We start from the raw sequence: 16164 nt of genomic DNA on the forward strand, positions 1-16164 counted from the left end.
GCTGATCGGAGACCCAGGACTTTATGCTTTTCCTGCATTGACTGTGAAAGAAACCTATTAGCTTTCGGTGTCCATAAATCTGGAAACATTTTTTCCTTTGTTTTTTGTTTTTAAAACTCTGTTGGCTAAAAGCTACTGAAGTCATGCCCCTCCCCCTCAAAATAAAAAGAAAAAAAACAAGGAGCGTGCAAATGTTACCAAGAATGACCTCTCTCTCTCTCTCTCTCTCTCTCTCTCTCTCTCTCTATATATATATATATATATATAATATTCACAAAAAAGAAGGGGTGCTTGTACACGCCGCAGCCCTACATCTTGAATGACAGGGAAATCTTCGCCATGAATGTGCAGGATTGCCTTTTGTTAACCAGAGTGTCGTAGATATTTTACTGAACCCAATAAAAAGCTCCCTAAAATCTAATGACGTTGAAATAATACACTAAAACGAACGACAAGAAGCCCTGTTGTACAAATTCTGCACTCTTCCCACATCGTGTGGGTTTTTGGTCTGATTTATTTCCACGTTCATAACCCTCCTGCCTTGAACTTGTCCATTTCATGATATTTCTCCCAAGGATCATGGGATTGTGGGTCGATTTCCTCTAGGGCGCTTGGAGTAATAATAATAATAATAATAATAATAATAATAATAATAACAACAACAACAACAACAGCAACAGCAACAGCAACAATAAAATGAGGTGGAAAGCCTTAATGCTACATATGCGCTTTATACACACACACCAAATGTAATCAGTGTGTGTATGTGTATGTATGTGTGTATATATATATTATATATATATATCCACATCATATTATATACACACACAGTCATTACATTTGGTGTATGTGGAGACACTCATTACACTCATATATGTATATGTGTGTGTGAGTGTGTGTATATACACACACACCAAATGTAATGACTGTGTGTATATATAATGTGATGTGGATATATATATATATACACACACACACATATACACATACACATACACACACTGATTACATTTGGTGTGTGTGTATAAAGCACATATGTAACATTAAGGCTTTCTACCTCATTTTATATATATAATGTGATGTAGAAATATGTATATATCTATATTTCACACACACACACACACACACGTACACACACACCAAATGTAATGACTGTGTGTGTGCATATATATATATATATATATATATATATATATAATGTGATGTAGAAATATGTATATATCTATATATACACATACACAGTCATTACATTTGGTGTGTGGATATATATGTGTGTGTGTGAAATATAGATATATACATATTTCTCCATCACATTATATATACACACACATACACACAGTCATTACATTTGGTGTGTGGATATATATGTGTGTGTGTGTGTGAAATATATATACATATTTCTCCATCACATTATATATACCCACACGCATACATACACAGTCATTACATTTGGTGTGTGGATATATATGTGTGTGTGTGTGTGTATGTGTGAAATATAGATATATACATATTTCTCCATCACATTATACATATATATATACACACACATACACACAATCATTACATTTGGTGTGTGGATATATGCGTGTGTGTGTGTGTGTGTGTGTGAAATATATATACATATTTCTCCATCACATTATTTATATATATATATATACACACACACACACAGTCATTACGTTTGGTGTGTGGAGATATATATATATATATATATATATCATAGCACCTCGCATTATATACACACATACACTCATTACATTTGTTGTGTGTGTGTGCTATAGAAAGCAATCGCCCTTTTCCACCAAAGTGAAGGGGGTCGAAGGAAACCGATAGCCGTCCTTTCTGCCTGTGTCGCCATTTTGAAATCAATAAACATGGCCTTGGGATTAGGCCACAAGTTTAGACTCCGCTCAAAGGGACTGGAATTCAACTTTCCCCTGAACTGTCTTTCAAGGCCTGCCTCTCAGTCCCGGGGCTGCTTTTTCTCCGGCTTCCTCCATACTTCCTGGAATTAAATGCTCATCATAACCTCTTCCATTACTTCCAACAAGAAGCCTGGCTATCTAAAATGTTTGCCCCCCACCCCCGCTCCTTGTTGTTGCCCAAACCCCACCCAGATGGCTTTCATGGCCTTCCCCAGGATCTGGAGAGTTGTCTCTCTGACCTCCTCGGGCGAGGCATTGATGTTTATAGTCCGGACTTTGAAGGCCTGGTTTTGTGTTTTATCCCAACACACACAAGCATCCCAATGGCAGAGGGGGTGGGGTGGGGGTGGGGGGAAGGAGAGAGAAAAGCGCCCTGGCATATCGTAAACTCATTAAGTCCAGACGTCTAGCCTCCTCAATGGCTTTATGACACCTCCGTCCTTCCTGTGTTGTTGTTTTCCACTGATAGGTGTATGAAAGGCGCGAAGCAATGCAGCACCTTTCCCTCCAGGCCTTTCTCCCCACGGGCGCCTGTGGGGCCGGGGAGGGCGAGCAATGGGAAGGAGGGAGAGGAGAGATACCATCGACAGACCCGCCAGGCCTGCCTGACTTGGCGGCGGCATTAAATCTTCTTTTAAATGGAGAAAAAGGCCACTCTGTTTATTTCTGGCATTTTTTTAAAAAAATGGCAATGGATCCTCGGGGGTTGAGGGATATTGGGGCCTCCTCTTTCTCCTTGCCTTCAAATGGGAAACAGCTTTGGATCTGCCATCAGTGTGTGTGTGTCACACACACTCAATTCAAGGTCCAGCGGAAGTGAAACACTTGGAAGTGCCATTGATTTCAACAGGAGTTCAACTTGTGTTGGAATCCCTCCAGGGGAAAACCAATGGACTTCACAGTTTTCCAGATAGAGAGAGAGGGAGATACACAGACAGATGGAGGGTTATATTCAGATAATTTGGACCCCTTCTACACTGCCATATAAAATCCAGAATATCTGTTTTGAACTGGATTATAGAACAGTGTGATTGTTGTTTATTCGTTCAGTCGTTTGGACTCTTCGTCACCGGAGCTTCCTGTCGCTGTGTAGACTCATAAAATCCGCTTCAAAACAGATAATGCGGATTATCTGCTTCCATAATCTGGATTATACGGCAGTGTAGAAGGGAAGCAGGGCTCTTGTTACATTCCATACAATCTCCTGTTAATTCTAGCACAGCTGTTCACCTCAAAGGGGTGTTTTGAGATTGAAATCCCCAACACAGGAATGTGAATGAGTGAGGTAGAGGGCAGATGGGTTTAGTTTTCTCGGTGGGTGCTTTGAGGAAGTCCCCGCCTCCAGATCAAGGCGAGAAAAGGGCGAAATGAACTTCCTTTTTGTTTATATGGATTCTGAAAAGCAGCCCTCCATGCAACACCAGAAATGTAGAAAATATGTGTTCTCAGACCAAGCAGAGTAGGAAGCAAAGGCCACCTCCTCCTTCTCCAAAGGAAAGGCCATGATCTAGGACCTGATTTACCATCATGTGTGGGTAATGGGGCTCTTCCACCCAGCCCTATATCCCAGAATATCAAGGCATAAAATCCTACATTATCTGAGTGTGGACTCAGATAACCCGGTTCAAAGCACTCAGATAATGTGAGATTTTTTGCCTGGGATATAGGGCTGTGTGGTAGGGCCCTAAGTCAGGTTCAAATGTAAATTATATCAAGGAGGAGACGAGACAGGGAGATCTTGGTACATACAAGGAAAAGATCTGGAAAAATTCCTTCCGGATTTGGCTCGGTTTAATACAACAAATTTCTCGTGGGTTTGGAAATAATTCCTTCTACATTACATATCACATTTATGAAAGAGTGTGCCCAACTACAACGTTTTGAGGGTAGTTTAACAGGTAAATGCGTTTCTCGGTTTTGCAAAGGGGAGAGAAGTTGAAAGGAAAGATACACAAAACAAGGACACACGCATTTTCTTAGCTTGCTTTTTTTGCCTTCCTTCCCTCCCTCCCTTCCAAATTTTGGAGCTTTCCCTTTTTGCAACAAAGGCTGATTTTATTATATAACTTCAAACCATGGAAAGAGGGGGAGGAGAACACCCGCCACTCAAAAAATAAAAATAAAAAAACCATCCCAAAACAGAAAACACAACAACGAGACAAAGGTGACGCAGGCGAAAAATAGTAAACATTGGCTCAATTGGAAGAAGCTCTGTACAAGAGAGGACGAGGGTGAAGGGACAACCCAGATAATATATATATATTAATCTCCTAAGCCATTTCTTGCAAAACAAAGCATGCAGAAGGAAAAAAGGTGGGAGTCTGTTTTTCCTTGCTTTCTTTCATTCCTTTTCCAGTCCTTCAATTTGGGAAATCCTGGGCAGCCGTGCTATTGCGATTCCTCTTCTTTCACATTCAATAATACTATCAGCCTGGTTTGCTTGCTTGCCTGTCTTTAATGTGTCTGGGGAGGAGAAAGAAGTCCTTTCCTGGTTCTTTCTGTCCCTCGACTAGAAATATCTCAGAATACTTGCTGTTTAGACAAAGTTTCGCCTTCTCCCCTCACTAAACGTGCACTCACAATATCTTCAAACCAAAACAGGAAGGAAATGTCCTTGAGAAACCCCTTTTCTAGCAACATCAGGACCTCTTTTTTCCCCCACCGCCCCCAAAAATACTTGACACAAACCACAGTCACTGCTATTTAAAATAAAATAAAAATAAAGCCACCGGATCTTCGGGAAAGTTCTGGGGGAAAGTATGCATGATGACAATAATTCATCTCTCTCTCTCTCTCTATGTGCGAGTAGAAACCCCTCAAGAAGACATCGAACCCCCCACCCAAAGCAGTTCCCGCGTGGACTCCCGCCGCTCAGTCCCCTTTGTTGTTTTTCTCCTTGTTCATCTTTTTCATTTTCATCCTCCGGTTCTGAAACCAGATTTTGACCTGTCTCTCTGTGAGGTTTAAAATCCTAGCCACTTCGTAACGCCGGTCCCGGGTGAGGTACATGTTAAAGAGGAATTCCTTTTCCAGTTCCAGCGTTTGGAATTTGGTGTAAGGGCAGCGCTTTTTCCGCGTGGAGCGAGCGTGAATCCAGTTGGCCGCGGGGTTATCTGGAGAAGCGGAGTGGGTTGTGGAGGGGAGTGGGGGAAAAGAGAGGGGAAGAGAAGAGAAGCCAAGAGAAGAGAGAGGAGAGAAGGGAAGAAAGAAGGAAAGAGAAGAGAAGAGAGAGCAGGGAAGGGAAGAGAGAAGAGAAGAGATACCAGAGAAAGGAAGGGAAGAGAGTAGGGAAGAGAAGGGAAGAGAGAGCAGGGAAGGAAAGAGAGCAGGGAAGGGAAGGGAAGAGAGAAAAGAAGAGAGAGCGGGGAAGGGAAGAGAGGAGAAGAGAAGAGAGTAGAGAGGGAAGGGAAAGGAAAAGAAGGGAAGGGAAGAGAAGAGAGAGAAGGAAGAAAAATGGAAGGGGGGAGAGGGGAAAGGGTTTGGGTTTGGAAAGGGAAGAAGGGCAGGCATCGGAAGGGAGGGAGGGAGGGAGAGAAGGTCGTTAAATTAATTTAACGAAGGATGCCTGCTCTTTTCACCACCGAGGAGGAATTATCATAAAAGCCTGAATGGCCCAGTCTGTTTACTGTACAAATGATGGTAGTAGGAGTCGGTGGTGAGAGGGGGGAAGCCTCTCTCTCTCTCTCTCTCTCTCTCTCTCAATCTCTCTCTCTCTCTTTATTTTTATGGGCGCTTGTTGCTCCTCGCGCGGGGCGAGGCGTCTAGACGTTTTTATAGGTTAGTAAAACTATCAGTTTTGCACATTGGAGCCTTACGGGTCGGGGGGCAATAAATCAGAGCGGGAGGGGGGCAATTTCTTTCCTTTGCTCTCTCTCTCTCTCTAGTCGTTCTCCCTTCCAACTTACTTGGGTCAAGTTGCTGCTGCTGCTGCTGCTTCTCCTCCTTCGGGTCCCGGCTGGGGCTGGCGTTGCGGCTGCTGGCGTTGCTGTGGGAGGCGGCGGGGTTTGGGGGCGCCCCGTTGCTGGAGGCCGCCTTCTCGGCCAGGAAGGGGCCCTGGGGGAAGTCTCCAGGCCCGGCGGCGATGCCTTGGGGCTCCCTGGGAGGGGCGCACTCGGTCCTTTCGGGAGGAGGAGGAGGAGGAGAAGCAGGGGCGGCCGAGGCGGAGGCAGAGACAGAGGCGGAGGGGGTCCCACTTTCCGGCTTCACCAGCCCATAGTGGCGGGCGCTGGGGGGGTGGAGGGTGGGCGCCGAGGCGGAGGGGACCGGGAGGGTGCCATTGCTGTTGCTGCTTCCTCCTCCTCCTCCTCCTCCTGTTACTGCAGAGCTGCTGCTGCTGCTATTGAAAGGAGCAAAGGGCTCGATCCAGGAGCGCACGTACCTGCCGCCACTCTCCCCGGGCCCCCCCAAATGGGGCTGGGGCATGTATGGGTGGTAAATCCCCGGCATGGGCCCCGACGGAGGCGGAGGAGGATGAGGAGGAGGATGAACCGGCGGCCAGGACCCGGCGGCGAAGACAGAAGAGGAGGAAGCCTTGGGCGCGAAGCTGCAGGAGGCGAAGTCCGAGGCGGAGGAGGCGGAAGAGGAAGAAGGCCTTTGGGGCGCCGCGTGCGGGTGATGGGGAGCTCCCCCTGCCAGGAACCGGGCCGAACCCCCTCCATTGCTGCCCCCTCCTCCGCCTCCATAAACCTCCTCGCCGTTGTCATGGCCTATGAGGGCATCCACGTAGTAGTTACTGAGGGTGCCGCTCGACGACATGTTTGTGGAGGCTCCCTCCGTGGCAGGGCATCGGACGGGGCGGAAGGCATGAAAGGAGCAAAGCAAACCAAACGGGTCCTTGTTGTTGTTGTTGTTGTTGTTATTGGGTGTTTCTTTTTCCCCTTCCAAAAAATATAATCAATAAATAAAGTTTTTTTTCCTCTCCCCCCCAAATGAAAAAAATATATACACACACACTGTTTTAACTGTGGAAGATTCGCCGCCTTTCCCGGAGAACAATCGTAGTATTTTTGCAGGCGGCCCCGGCTCTTCACCATTGGTCCTTCCGCCCACGTGACCGTATTTACCAATACTCCGGGTAAATCAATCCGCTCAACTGGGGCTGCAAAAGGAAGGGAGGAGGGGCTGGCGAAGAGGGAGGGGAGGAGGGGGCTCGCATCAACCCACAAGGACGACGAGGGTGGGGGAGGCAGGGAGGGAGGGGAGACCCAAAATGAAGGCTACAGCCAAAGCCCAGGCAGGCTCCAGAGCAGGCGTGGCCCCAGCGGGAGAAAAGGCCGCCACTGCCACTGCCGCGAGTGGGGCGGACTATTTCTTCGCCTCTTGGGAGAGATCCCTGCCTGCCATTCATTCATTCCTGCCACCTCAAATCCTGGCAGCCTTGGCTCCTCTCTTGCCAGTGGAAAACGCCCAGGAGATCTTCCCTCCTCGGCCAAAGAAAGAGAAAAAGGAGGAGAAAGAGAAAGGAAGGAAGGCAGGGATCCACTCACACTCTACTCCAGGGAGATCCTGTTGGAAACAAACACTACCAAAACATTTGGGAAGGGGGGGGGGGAGTTTTGAGCTGGGCGTGGGTAAGGACTCTCCTCATAAAACAAGGGGGTGGAGTGGGTGGGGGTGGGGGGCACACAAAGCAATGACAGCCATCTTTCCAGCGCCAGGCTTGGCTTCCTTTCCTTGTTCTCTGTCTTTATTTTTTTTTTATTATGATGATTATTTAAAAAATAAAAGGCAGAGAAGAAATGATTGAAAGAGAGAGAGGGAGAGAGAACGAGCCTGCTGCCCATTGTGTTGTTTTAAAACAGGTGGAAGACCTCTCCGCAAAGATTTTATGCCTTTCAATAAAAATTTTATGAGGTGCATTTGATTATAGATTAATGTGTCCCTCTAATAAAATGGACTGATGGCACACGAGGAGGAGAAGAAAAAAAAGCCTCCCCTTTCTCTCTCTCTCTCTCTCTCCTTCATTCCCTCCCTCCACATTGACACGAAGCCCAGCGCCAGTCTCTGCACTTGGAAACGGTTTGCAAAGCTGGCATCCACACAAGAAGAGAAGGAATGGAAGGGAGGAAGGAAGGAGGAGGGAGGCTCCACAGTTGCCTCCAACGGAGCCTAGGTTGTTGCTTTTTAGAGAGGGAGGCACTATCTCCACCATCCAGGCTGCTTTGGTAAACAAACCGTGACAAACAAGTCGCAACAGAGGCACTTCTCTCCCACTCCCCTCCCCAACAACCCCCATTTTCTGGCCTTGCTTTCATTTCTTGGTTGCCCCCAAGCTCTTAGTGGCCAGGAAGCATTTACTACCACCTCCTCCACCCCAACCCCCCTAAAAAGTCAAGGAGATCCAGACGAGTTTTACCACCTTTTATTATTTGCTCGGAGAGGCCAAGTTTCCGGCGAGGGAGGGGGGCTCGGACCTGGAACAAAGAGTCCGCCGGTATTTACAACTTAAGCAGCCATTCTGGTTTCTTCTCCTGGAGATAAGTTTGGTTTTCAGGCGGGCTAAGAAATGGATGGGCTTGAGTGTGGAGAGAATGTGTAGGATTAGTTGGAGGCCAGCTCTGGACTGGAAACAAAACAAAAGAGCCCCAAAGTCAACCCAAACCCTCGACAAGACAGCTGGATTTCCCAATTATTTGATGACCAATTGGCCAGAGATTTCTTGGAAATGGCGATCTGTGAGATAGATAGATAGATAGATAGATAGATAGATAGATAGATAGATAGATAGATAGCTCTATTAAGGTTTTATTTGGGGAGGCTTCACACAGTGTCCAAATAATCTAACACCACCTCCTAATTTTTTCCCTGTGTGCTTTTGTGTTTGACACAGTGTGTATTGACACTTCCCATCCACACACACCTATAATATTGAATGAAGTCATAAGCTCTCAGGATGGACCACAATTCAAATTAATTTTAAAAGGCAGTTTGGAAGTTGACCGAGAAAGTGGGTTACTGTAAGTTTTCAGGGCTGTATGGCCGTGTTCCAGAAGCATTTTCTCCTGACGTTTCGCCCGCATCTAAACGTCAATGATAAGTTTCGTTGAATAACAATAATCATAGTAATCGGTCTCCATTCAGAAATCGTTTGGACATGAGTAGGTTTAACAACACAGCATCCATACAGTTCACAAGGGCCAGTGATGGAGTGTGAAAGAGAGCAAGCACACCCTTTACACATATTTGCACATATATACAGATGACACACATCTAAGCTTGGAACCCATACAATGCATATAGCTAAGTTTGGACACACAAAGAGAGTGTACTGACTCTTGATAAGAAGTCCTGATAAGCTTTCATCTCAAAGGGAGGGCTAATTTTGGGGAGAAAACGACAAGAGGGGGAGGAAATATTACTGTGATGTCACTGTTCCTTTCTGAACTCTCTCTGTGTCATTAGGCGAGCCAATATTTCCAACTTTAGTCGAGGCCATTTGTAGATTTTCCCGCTTAACAAGGAAGGGATTCCTAGGAATCTTTCCCCTTTTTAGTGGGATGTGCGTGCTTTTCTTTCTCTATTTGCCTCCTTGTTTGGCTGTTGTTGTTTTTTGAAGGTGAAAGCATTTGCAAGGATTTGGACTTCATCTGAGAGTCATGTTCATTTGCAAAATCACATGCAAACACATATACAAACACCCGGAAGGGCCGCTATTGCTTTGAGTTCTTTTTCTCTACTTTTTTTCCTCCTTTCTTTCCGCTTAACCCTTCCTCCCTTGGGCTATTTTCCCAAAATAGTGCGTCTGTTGACCCTATTTCGCAGGGTCCAATTTCTTGAAGATTGTTCTTAAGAAAGGCAAAAAACCACCCGAAATTGCCTTGGAGTCGAACAGACATAGACAATATGGCGTTTTCGAGTTGGGCAAAAACGGAGAAGGCCTTGCTCAGAAATTCAGGAGGGAAAACATGATTATTATTTTTATTTTTCAGAACACGCCTAAGGAAGAATATATTTTTTTAAAGGAATCAAAATCATCTTGGTATCTGTCTCACAATCTAGCAATCCGTGCCCCTTCCACACAGCCCTATATCTCAGAATGTCAAGGCAAAAATCCCACAATATCTGCTTTGGACTGGGTTATCTGAGTCCACACTGCCATATATTCCAGTTCAAAGCAGAAAATGTGGGATTTTATTCAGCTGCGTGGAAGGGGCCTTGGTTTGCCTAAATCGTATTTCCAAGAAAGGCGGGATAGAGGAGGCTAAATCTCGCCTAGCTTTATTTAAAAAAAAATTCCAAACAGTATAAAATTGGGATTTAGAAGAGAAGTGAATGATGCTTCTGTTTCTATGTTGCTTTCGTTTTTTAACCTCCAAAGCTAACCCTGGATCGTTTAAAGACATCCTTTTGGACTCACATTTAAAGCGCTTCCTCATCAAGTTGCGCTCAAAGCACCAACCAAAACATTTGAACACTTATTTATACACAGGGAACATTTATACACAGGGAACAATTGAATATATATATATAGCATCTATATCCAAATCTAGATCTATATCCACGAAGCCATTCCCCACCGCTTCTATGTTTTCTCTGCTTTCCCACCCTCAAAAGACCCGAAAACTGGAAACTTGTGGTGGTGTATTTTTGTTTTGTTTTGTTTTTCTTGAAAGACCAAAGGCACCTCATGACTTTACAGAGTTTATTGCATTACACATGCGAATAGGACATGCACAAAGAAGAAGAAGAAGACACATCGCTTCCCCACCCTTTAAATACCACTACGATTCCACGTATGCACCACAAGGGAAATAATGTGGGGGGAAGAAATAATAAAGGATCCAAATAAAGAAGGTCTACAGCTGAGGATGAAGGATCCCATTGCACAAAGGACAAGTATCTGACGGATACGGGGGGAGTGGATTGTTAAGTTACATCATAAAATGTGCTTTCTTGCTCTGACTCTTGGCTCCCTCTTGTCTTGGCCTCCCACCCACCTCCCGGGAAAACAAAACCAAAACCAAATCTTCCTTTCCCCCCTTTTTTGCTCCCAAAATAATCCTTAAAGTATTTCCTATATTCAAAATGTCATCTCCCCTGTCGCAGACCCCCACATAAATACCACGTGGTCAGTTAAAAAACATGAGAGGGGTAAAAAAAAGGTCACATTGTTTGGATGCTCAACATTTCCAATAAGTTAAAAGCCCGAATGACTGTGTTCAGAGTTTACCCTGCATTACGATGAGGAGGAGGAAAACAAAATAGAACAATAAATTACACGTGCTAGGGTTTCTTTTTGTTTAATATATATATATGTACGTGTGTATGTATATATATATACTCGCCATAGAGACATACGCAGACACTGGCAGCACTAAAAAGGATGACGAAAGGTCACATTCTATCAGAAATTAAGAAAATGTCAAATGAAGGGGTGTCTCTTTCCCCCCTCCCTCCCTCTCTCCCTCCCTCCCTCCCCCGCCCCTCCCTCCTCCCCAAATAAAGTCTCTCCTACATCTCTGTAGCCACTGAGCCTCTGCCTCAGCGATTGGTCAGCCCCCGAGGTGAAACCGGTTTAAGAGAAGGTCAGATTAGCGGTCAGTTCTCGGATTCGGTTCTCTCTGCTCATCTTCTTGAGCTTCATTCTGCGGTTCTGAAACCAGATCTTGACCTGCCTGTCAGTGAGGTTTACGCTCTTACTGATCTCTAGGCGGCGCTCTCGAGTGAGATACATATTGAATAAGAACTCTTTCTCTAATTCCAGTGTTTGATGTTTAGTATAAGGGCACCTCTTCTTTCTGCCACTCTTTGCAGTTAACCAATTGCTGGTTGGCGTATCAGACTTGATTTCCTCTAGCAAAATCAAAGGAGAAAGAAGGAAAGGAAGGAATAAAATAAAAAGAAGGGAAAAGGGAGAAGACACACACACATGCATGCACACACCTCAGTGGCTTATAGGGTACCCTTGGCCATGAACCCACCTCCATTGTGTCTGCCAGATATGGTGGCTTGTGGGGAATCAAACATTGCTGAGTTTGAACACAATGCTTTCCAGGTGCGAATTAAACAATGAGACAGTGGGCTTCCCTAGGTAATTCCTGTGGCGTTACTATATGGATATAAGCTGCATCTTCTGCACCTAGAGATGCAGAAATAGATTCCAAATATTCTATGGCATGGGGAAGACTCCTGCCATCTTTCCAAGGTATCACGTTTCCTTGGGTCTCAAACCTGGAAAGCCACTTAATTCACAAAAACATCTCCGTTAAAACACTTTAATCCACATTCATTTTGGAAAAAAGGAATCCATTTTATTACACACCCACAATTAGCAAGGAAAAACCAAGATGGCCTTTAAAAATAAACTTTCCACTAATAGAAAAATTGAAAAAACAGAAATACCCCGCAGAACTATATTTTTTTTCCGTTCAAGAATTTTTCCCCTCATTAGTGGCAATATTGACCTGGGCTTATTAGTGAAATTGCAATAGCCTGCTATTCTTTTACCTTTAATCAGTATATAATTAAGGCCAAATTCACAGCAGGGCTTTCAATGGATATTTTTTGTTTTGTTTTGTTTTACTAAAGGCGTTTTTCCGTTGGATTTGTGTTTTTTAGCTTTTGGCTCTTCCACCACATATATTATCCCTTCTCCAAACGCTTGTGGACCCCCACCCTTTCCAAAAACAATGAAATAGTCACCCCATCTTTAGGGACTTAATAATACCAGCCTCCAGGTCCTATTTAACCTTAACAGACTCAATTTAGGTCACCTCAGTTTGGGTCTCCTGGACCAGGAGAGAAAGGGCCGTGCTTTATTGTCAAACTTTCTCCACTTCCATTTTTTTAAGGGGAAAGTGAAGAAGTGACCCTTATTTTGAACACTTGTGTTCAGGGAGACACAGAGAAGGAAATATTCGATCCCAGTCTGACCAAAAGAAAAGGAGAACTGAGATTTAGGGAAAAAGAGAAAGCTATAGTTTGGTCTAATGCAGCAGCGAGGCAAAAGGGGGGGAGAGAGGGGGATGCTTAGTGTTTGCAACATCCCCAAAAAGGAGATGAAGAGATGCTTCCCTACTCTATCTTTTTGCCACCCACATTCCTGAAAGCTTGAGAGAGCCTGGACCAAAAGAAAGAGAGAAGGGGGAAAAGAGAGCGGGGTTGAGGAAGAGATGGAGAGAAAGAGAGAGGGGTTTTCCTGCTGCACCATTAATGGTGGCTGGGCTAGGTAGTAGGTAGGCACTGCTGCCTGTGCTGCTTTAGGCTTTAGCCAGGTGCCCCCATCCCGTGAGGAGGAGGAAGAGGACCACCCCGCCTCGTGAGGATACCCACCTTTGCTGTCTTTCTCCTGGGCTTCGGGGCTGGAGACGGGGGCTTCGGGCAGGCAGCCCCTGTCCTCCTGCAGCGAGGCGGACTTGGGCTCGGGACTTTCCACTTGGGCGACTTTGGCGGAGTTGTTGTCTGGGTGCTGGTGCTGAGGGTGGTGGTGCTGGTGGTGCTGGTGGTGGTTGCTGGTGGTGGTGCCGCCGCTGGCATTGCTGCTGGCATTGCTGCTGGCATTGCTGGCGCTGTTGCTGCCCGGGTTCTCGTTCATCTTCTTCTCCATCGGGACCTGCGAGGCGAGCTGCGGCTTGGAGGCGCCGCGAGGGTTGAGCTGCAACATGACAGTTGAACTACTCGTCTCTGGGCCGTTATTGTACTCTTGGGCTTTCCCCGCGGTGGCGTAGGTCTGGCTGAGCCTGAAGTATCCTGGGACGGGGACCTCGGGGTTCTCGATGGGGCAGGAGTCAGAGACCAGCCTCTGGTAGGAAGGGACCTCGGAGGAGGACACCAGCTTGGACCTCTTGTCCGAATACATGCAGCAGTTGGTCTCTTCCTTAATGTTGGCCGTGAAGGAGCAAGTGGGGACCTGCTGCGTAACAGGTTGCTCTATTCGGCAGGACCTGCTCGGGTCTGTCCAATTGTCTACTTGAGGTATATACGGGTGGACGTTCATACCCATATTTTGATGATTGACCTCTCGTTTGGCCAGAGACGGCAGGAGTCCACAGGTTTGCATCCCATACGTCCCAATGTCTGTGCTAGGTGGCATGTACATGCTGGCGCTGTTGGAATAAAAGCTATCGCTCCTGCAGGCACTGATCAAGGAGTCGACTAGGAAAGTATTGGCGGCAGGAGAGCTGTTGGGAAAGGACATTTTGGGGAGGAATTGGGAGGAGAGAGATTGTGTCCTTTGTAGGCTGACATCTCTACGAAAACATTCCCTGTGTAATTGTGGGTGCCTCTGCGCAACCACATGACGGCTAAGCCAATGAGAGGGGGAAATGGCCTTGAGCCGCTACCTCCCCGCCGGTCACGTGGTGCCCGGGACACTCCGGGCCGCGGCGCAAAGGCGGACAACAGCGACACCTGGGACGTCCGGGCGGAAGTGCAGCCGCCCAGCGCCGCCTCTTCCTCCTCCTCCTCCTCCCCTGCCAGAGGCGGCCAAAGCAGCAGGACTACTCGCAGCAGCAACCTTTCCTCCCCCTCCCCAAGCCATGCTTCATCCCCCCCACCCCTCAAAAGCCATCCTTGGCGCACTGCGCTGATTTAAGGCAAAGATATGCATAGAAAAGACCTGAACCCCCCTCCTCTTCCATATACATACACACATCTTCCTTCTAATCAAATATTACAAAAACAAAACAACCCAAGTCCTAAGCAAGCCACTGTCCGAATTCAGCCTGAACCTGAAGAACTTCTGTCTGCTTTGACTCTGAAAATACTGAGGCAGGTACTTCAGCACCATGCTTCCTAGGTTGAGCAAAAAGAGAAGAAGGGAAGCGCAGAAGCGGGGAGGGATGGAGACGGGGGCATGGCATGGAAGCAGGCGGAAGATGGGGTGATCACACCTGAGGATGAGGATAATAATATTATTATTGAGTTGCTGTGAATTTTCCGGTACCTCACAACCTCACATAAATGCAGGATAAACGTCAGGAGAGAATGCTTCTGGAACATGGTCATACAGCCCGGAAAACTCACAGTAACCCAGTGATTCCAGCCATGAAAGCCTTCGACAACACGATAATAATAATAATATTAATAATAGCATCATACAGTTGCTGCTTCATCAACCAACTTCATCAACCTCTCCATTATCAGACACCAATGTTGTCCTCACAAGGACCGTCCAAGGAAAAGGGTCTTAGTTTCCAACAATCCTCCTTCCCCCTCAAACCCGCCACATGCGTTCCTTTCTTTCCCTTCATAATCAGGAACCTCCTGGCTCCAATTATTATGGGGTTTCCCCCGCTGGCTTCCCCTTGGAAGAGTTTTGGGCATGGAGGTGATCTCCAAAACAAGAGTCCTAATTTGGGGAGGATGGATCCCCAAAGGGGTGTTTGGTGGTGGGGTAGGATGTTTTCCTTTTATGGGTTTTGTAAAAGCATTGGTTCCTGACAAGTGCAAGGTACAAAAGGTTGTGGGATTTATTAATACAGATTAAGAAGAATCAGGGCGATCAATAAAACCCTCATCTACATTCTTGGGCCACTTGGTAATTTTCTTGCTTCTGAGGCTTTTTCCAGAGTTATACCCCTCTTGTTGCCACACACGGGGAGGATATTTTATGAACAAATCAATCGAGACTTTGTAAAGGAGAAGATTAATAGTGAAGATTTAGCATAATGGTGTTCGCGTTATGAATTATTGAAAATTATATTATTGATTTTCCCTCCTCGGGACTCACCAGGAAGGTCAATTTTTGTTTTAATACAAATCGTCAAATAGTAAAAGCTGGACTTTTGTCATGGGTGGAAGTCTTACACTTGGGCTGGGTTCCCCCAATTTATTTATTTGACAAATCCCAACCAACCGTCCTTATCCTATCTCTGCCGGGCGGAGAAGAAGGAAAATCTCCTTTCCCGGGAAAACAGAAGACGAAATCTGGGAAAGCCTTCTTTCCCTTCAGGATCAGGAAAGCCTTTTCAGCACAACCTCCTGACTTCAATTCTTGTGGAGTTTCCCCCGCTTGCTTCCCTTTGGAAGAGTTTCGGGCGTGGAAGTGATCTCCAAAAAGAGAGTCCTAATTTGGGGAGGATAGATACCAAAAGGGGTGTCTGCTGGATGTCTTAGAAGTGATCTGGGTGAACTTTGGATCGCACCCACAAGACTGGATTCTCACACATTCCACGACCTAGGATTTAATAAAATCCTGAGATGTAATCCTCTCGGCTTGACAAAGCAAGCACTCTCCCTATATTGAAATTTGGACCCTTTCATACACTTTTATATAAAATATGTATCCTCAGTTCAAGGT

General features: G+C 46.0%; 3 protein-coding genes across 3 annotated transcripts in view; all 3 read right to left on the bottom strand.

Moving 5' to 3' along the window:
* HOXD3 (homeobox D3) overlaps window positions 1-16164 on the bottom strand; it is a 120267-nt gene that overhangs the window by 88258 nt on the left and 15845 nt on the right. The window lies entirely within an intron of this gene.
* The window catches only part of HOXD9 (homeobox D9), a 28300-nt gene continuing 15834 nt past the window's right edge, over window positions 3699-16164 (bottom strand). Inside the window, exons 2-3 of the mRNA XM_060779549.2 lie at window positions 5831-7023; window positions 3699-5038 (exon numbers count right to left, since the gene is read on the bottom strand). Coding sequence (XP_060635532.2) covers window positions 4797-5038; window positions 5831-6680 — 1092 coding nt within the window. The 5' untranslated portion in view covers window positions 6681-7023 and the 3' untranslated portion in view covers window positions 3699-4796. The remainder of the gene's footprint in view (window positions 5039-5830; window positions 7024-16164) is intronic.
* HOXD10 (homeobox D10) lies at window positions 11357-14349 on the bottom strand. The gene is made up of 2 exons (XM_060779523.2): window positions 13197-14349; window positions 11357-11717 (listed from the first exon to the last, which is right to left on the bottom strand). Exons 1-2 carry the CDS (start codon window positions 14059-14061, stop codon window positions 11440-11442), a joined length of 1143 nt encoding a protein of 380 aa, XP_060635506.2. The 5' UTR covers window positions 14062-14349; the 3' UTR covers window positions 11357-11439.

This window comes from Anolis sagrei, chromosome 1 (assembly GCF_037176765.1).
Source record: "Anolis sagrei isolate rAnoSag1 chromosome 1, rAnoSag1.mat, whole genome shotgun sequence".
In the NCBI taxonomy this organism is placed as follows: domain Eukaryota; kingdom Metazoa; phylum Chordata; class Lepidosauria; order Squamata; family Dactyloidae; genus Anolis; species Anolis sagrei.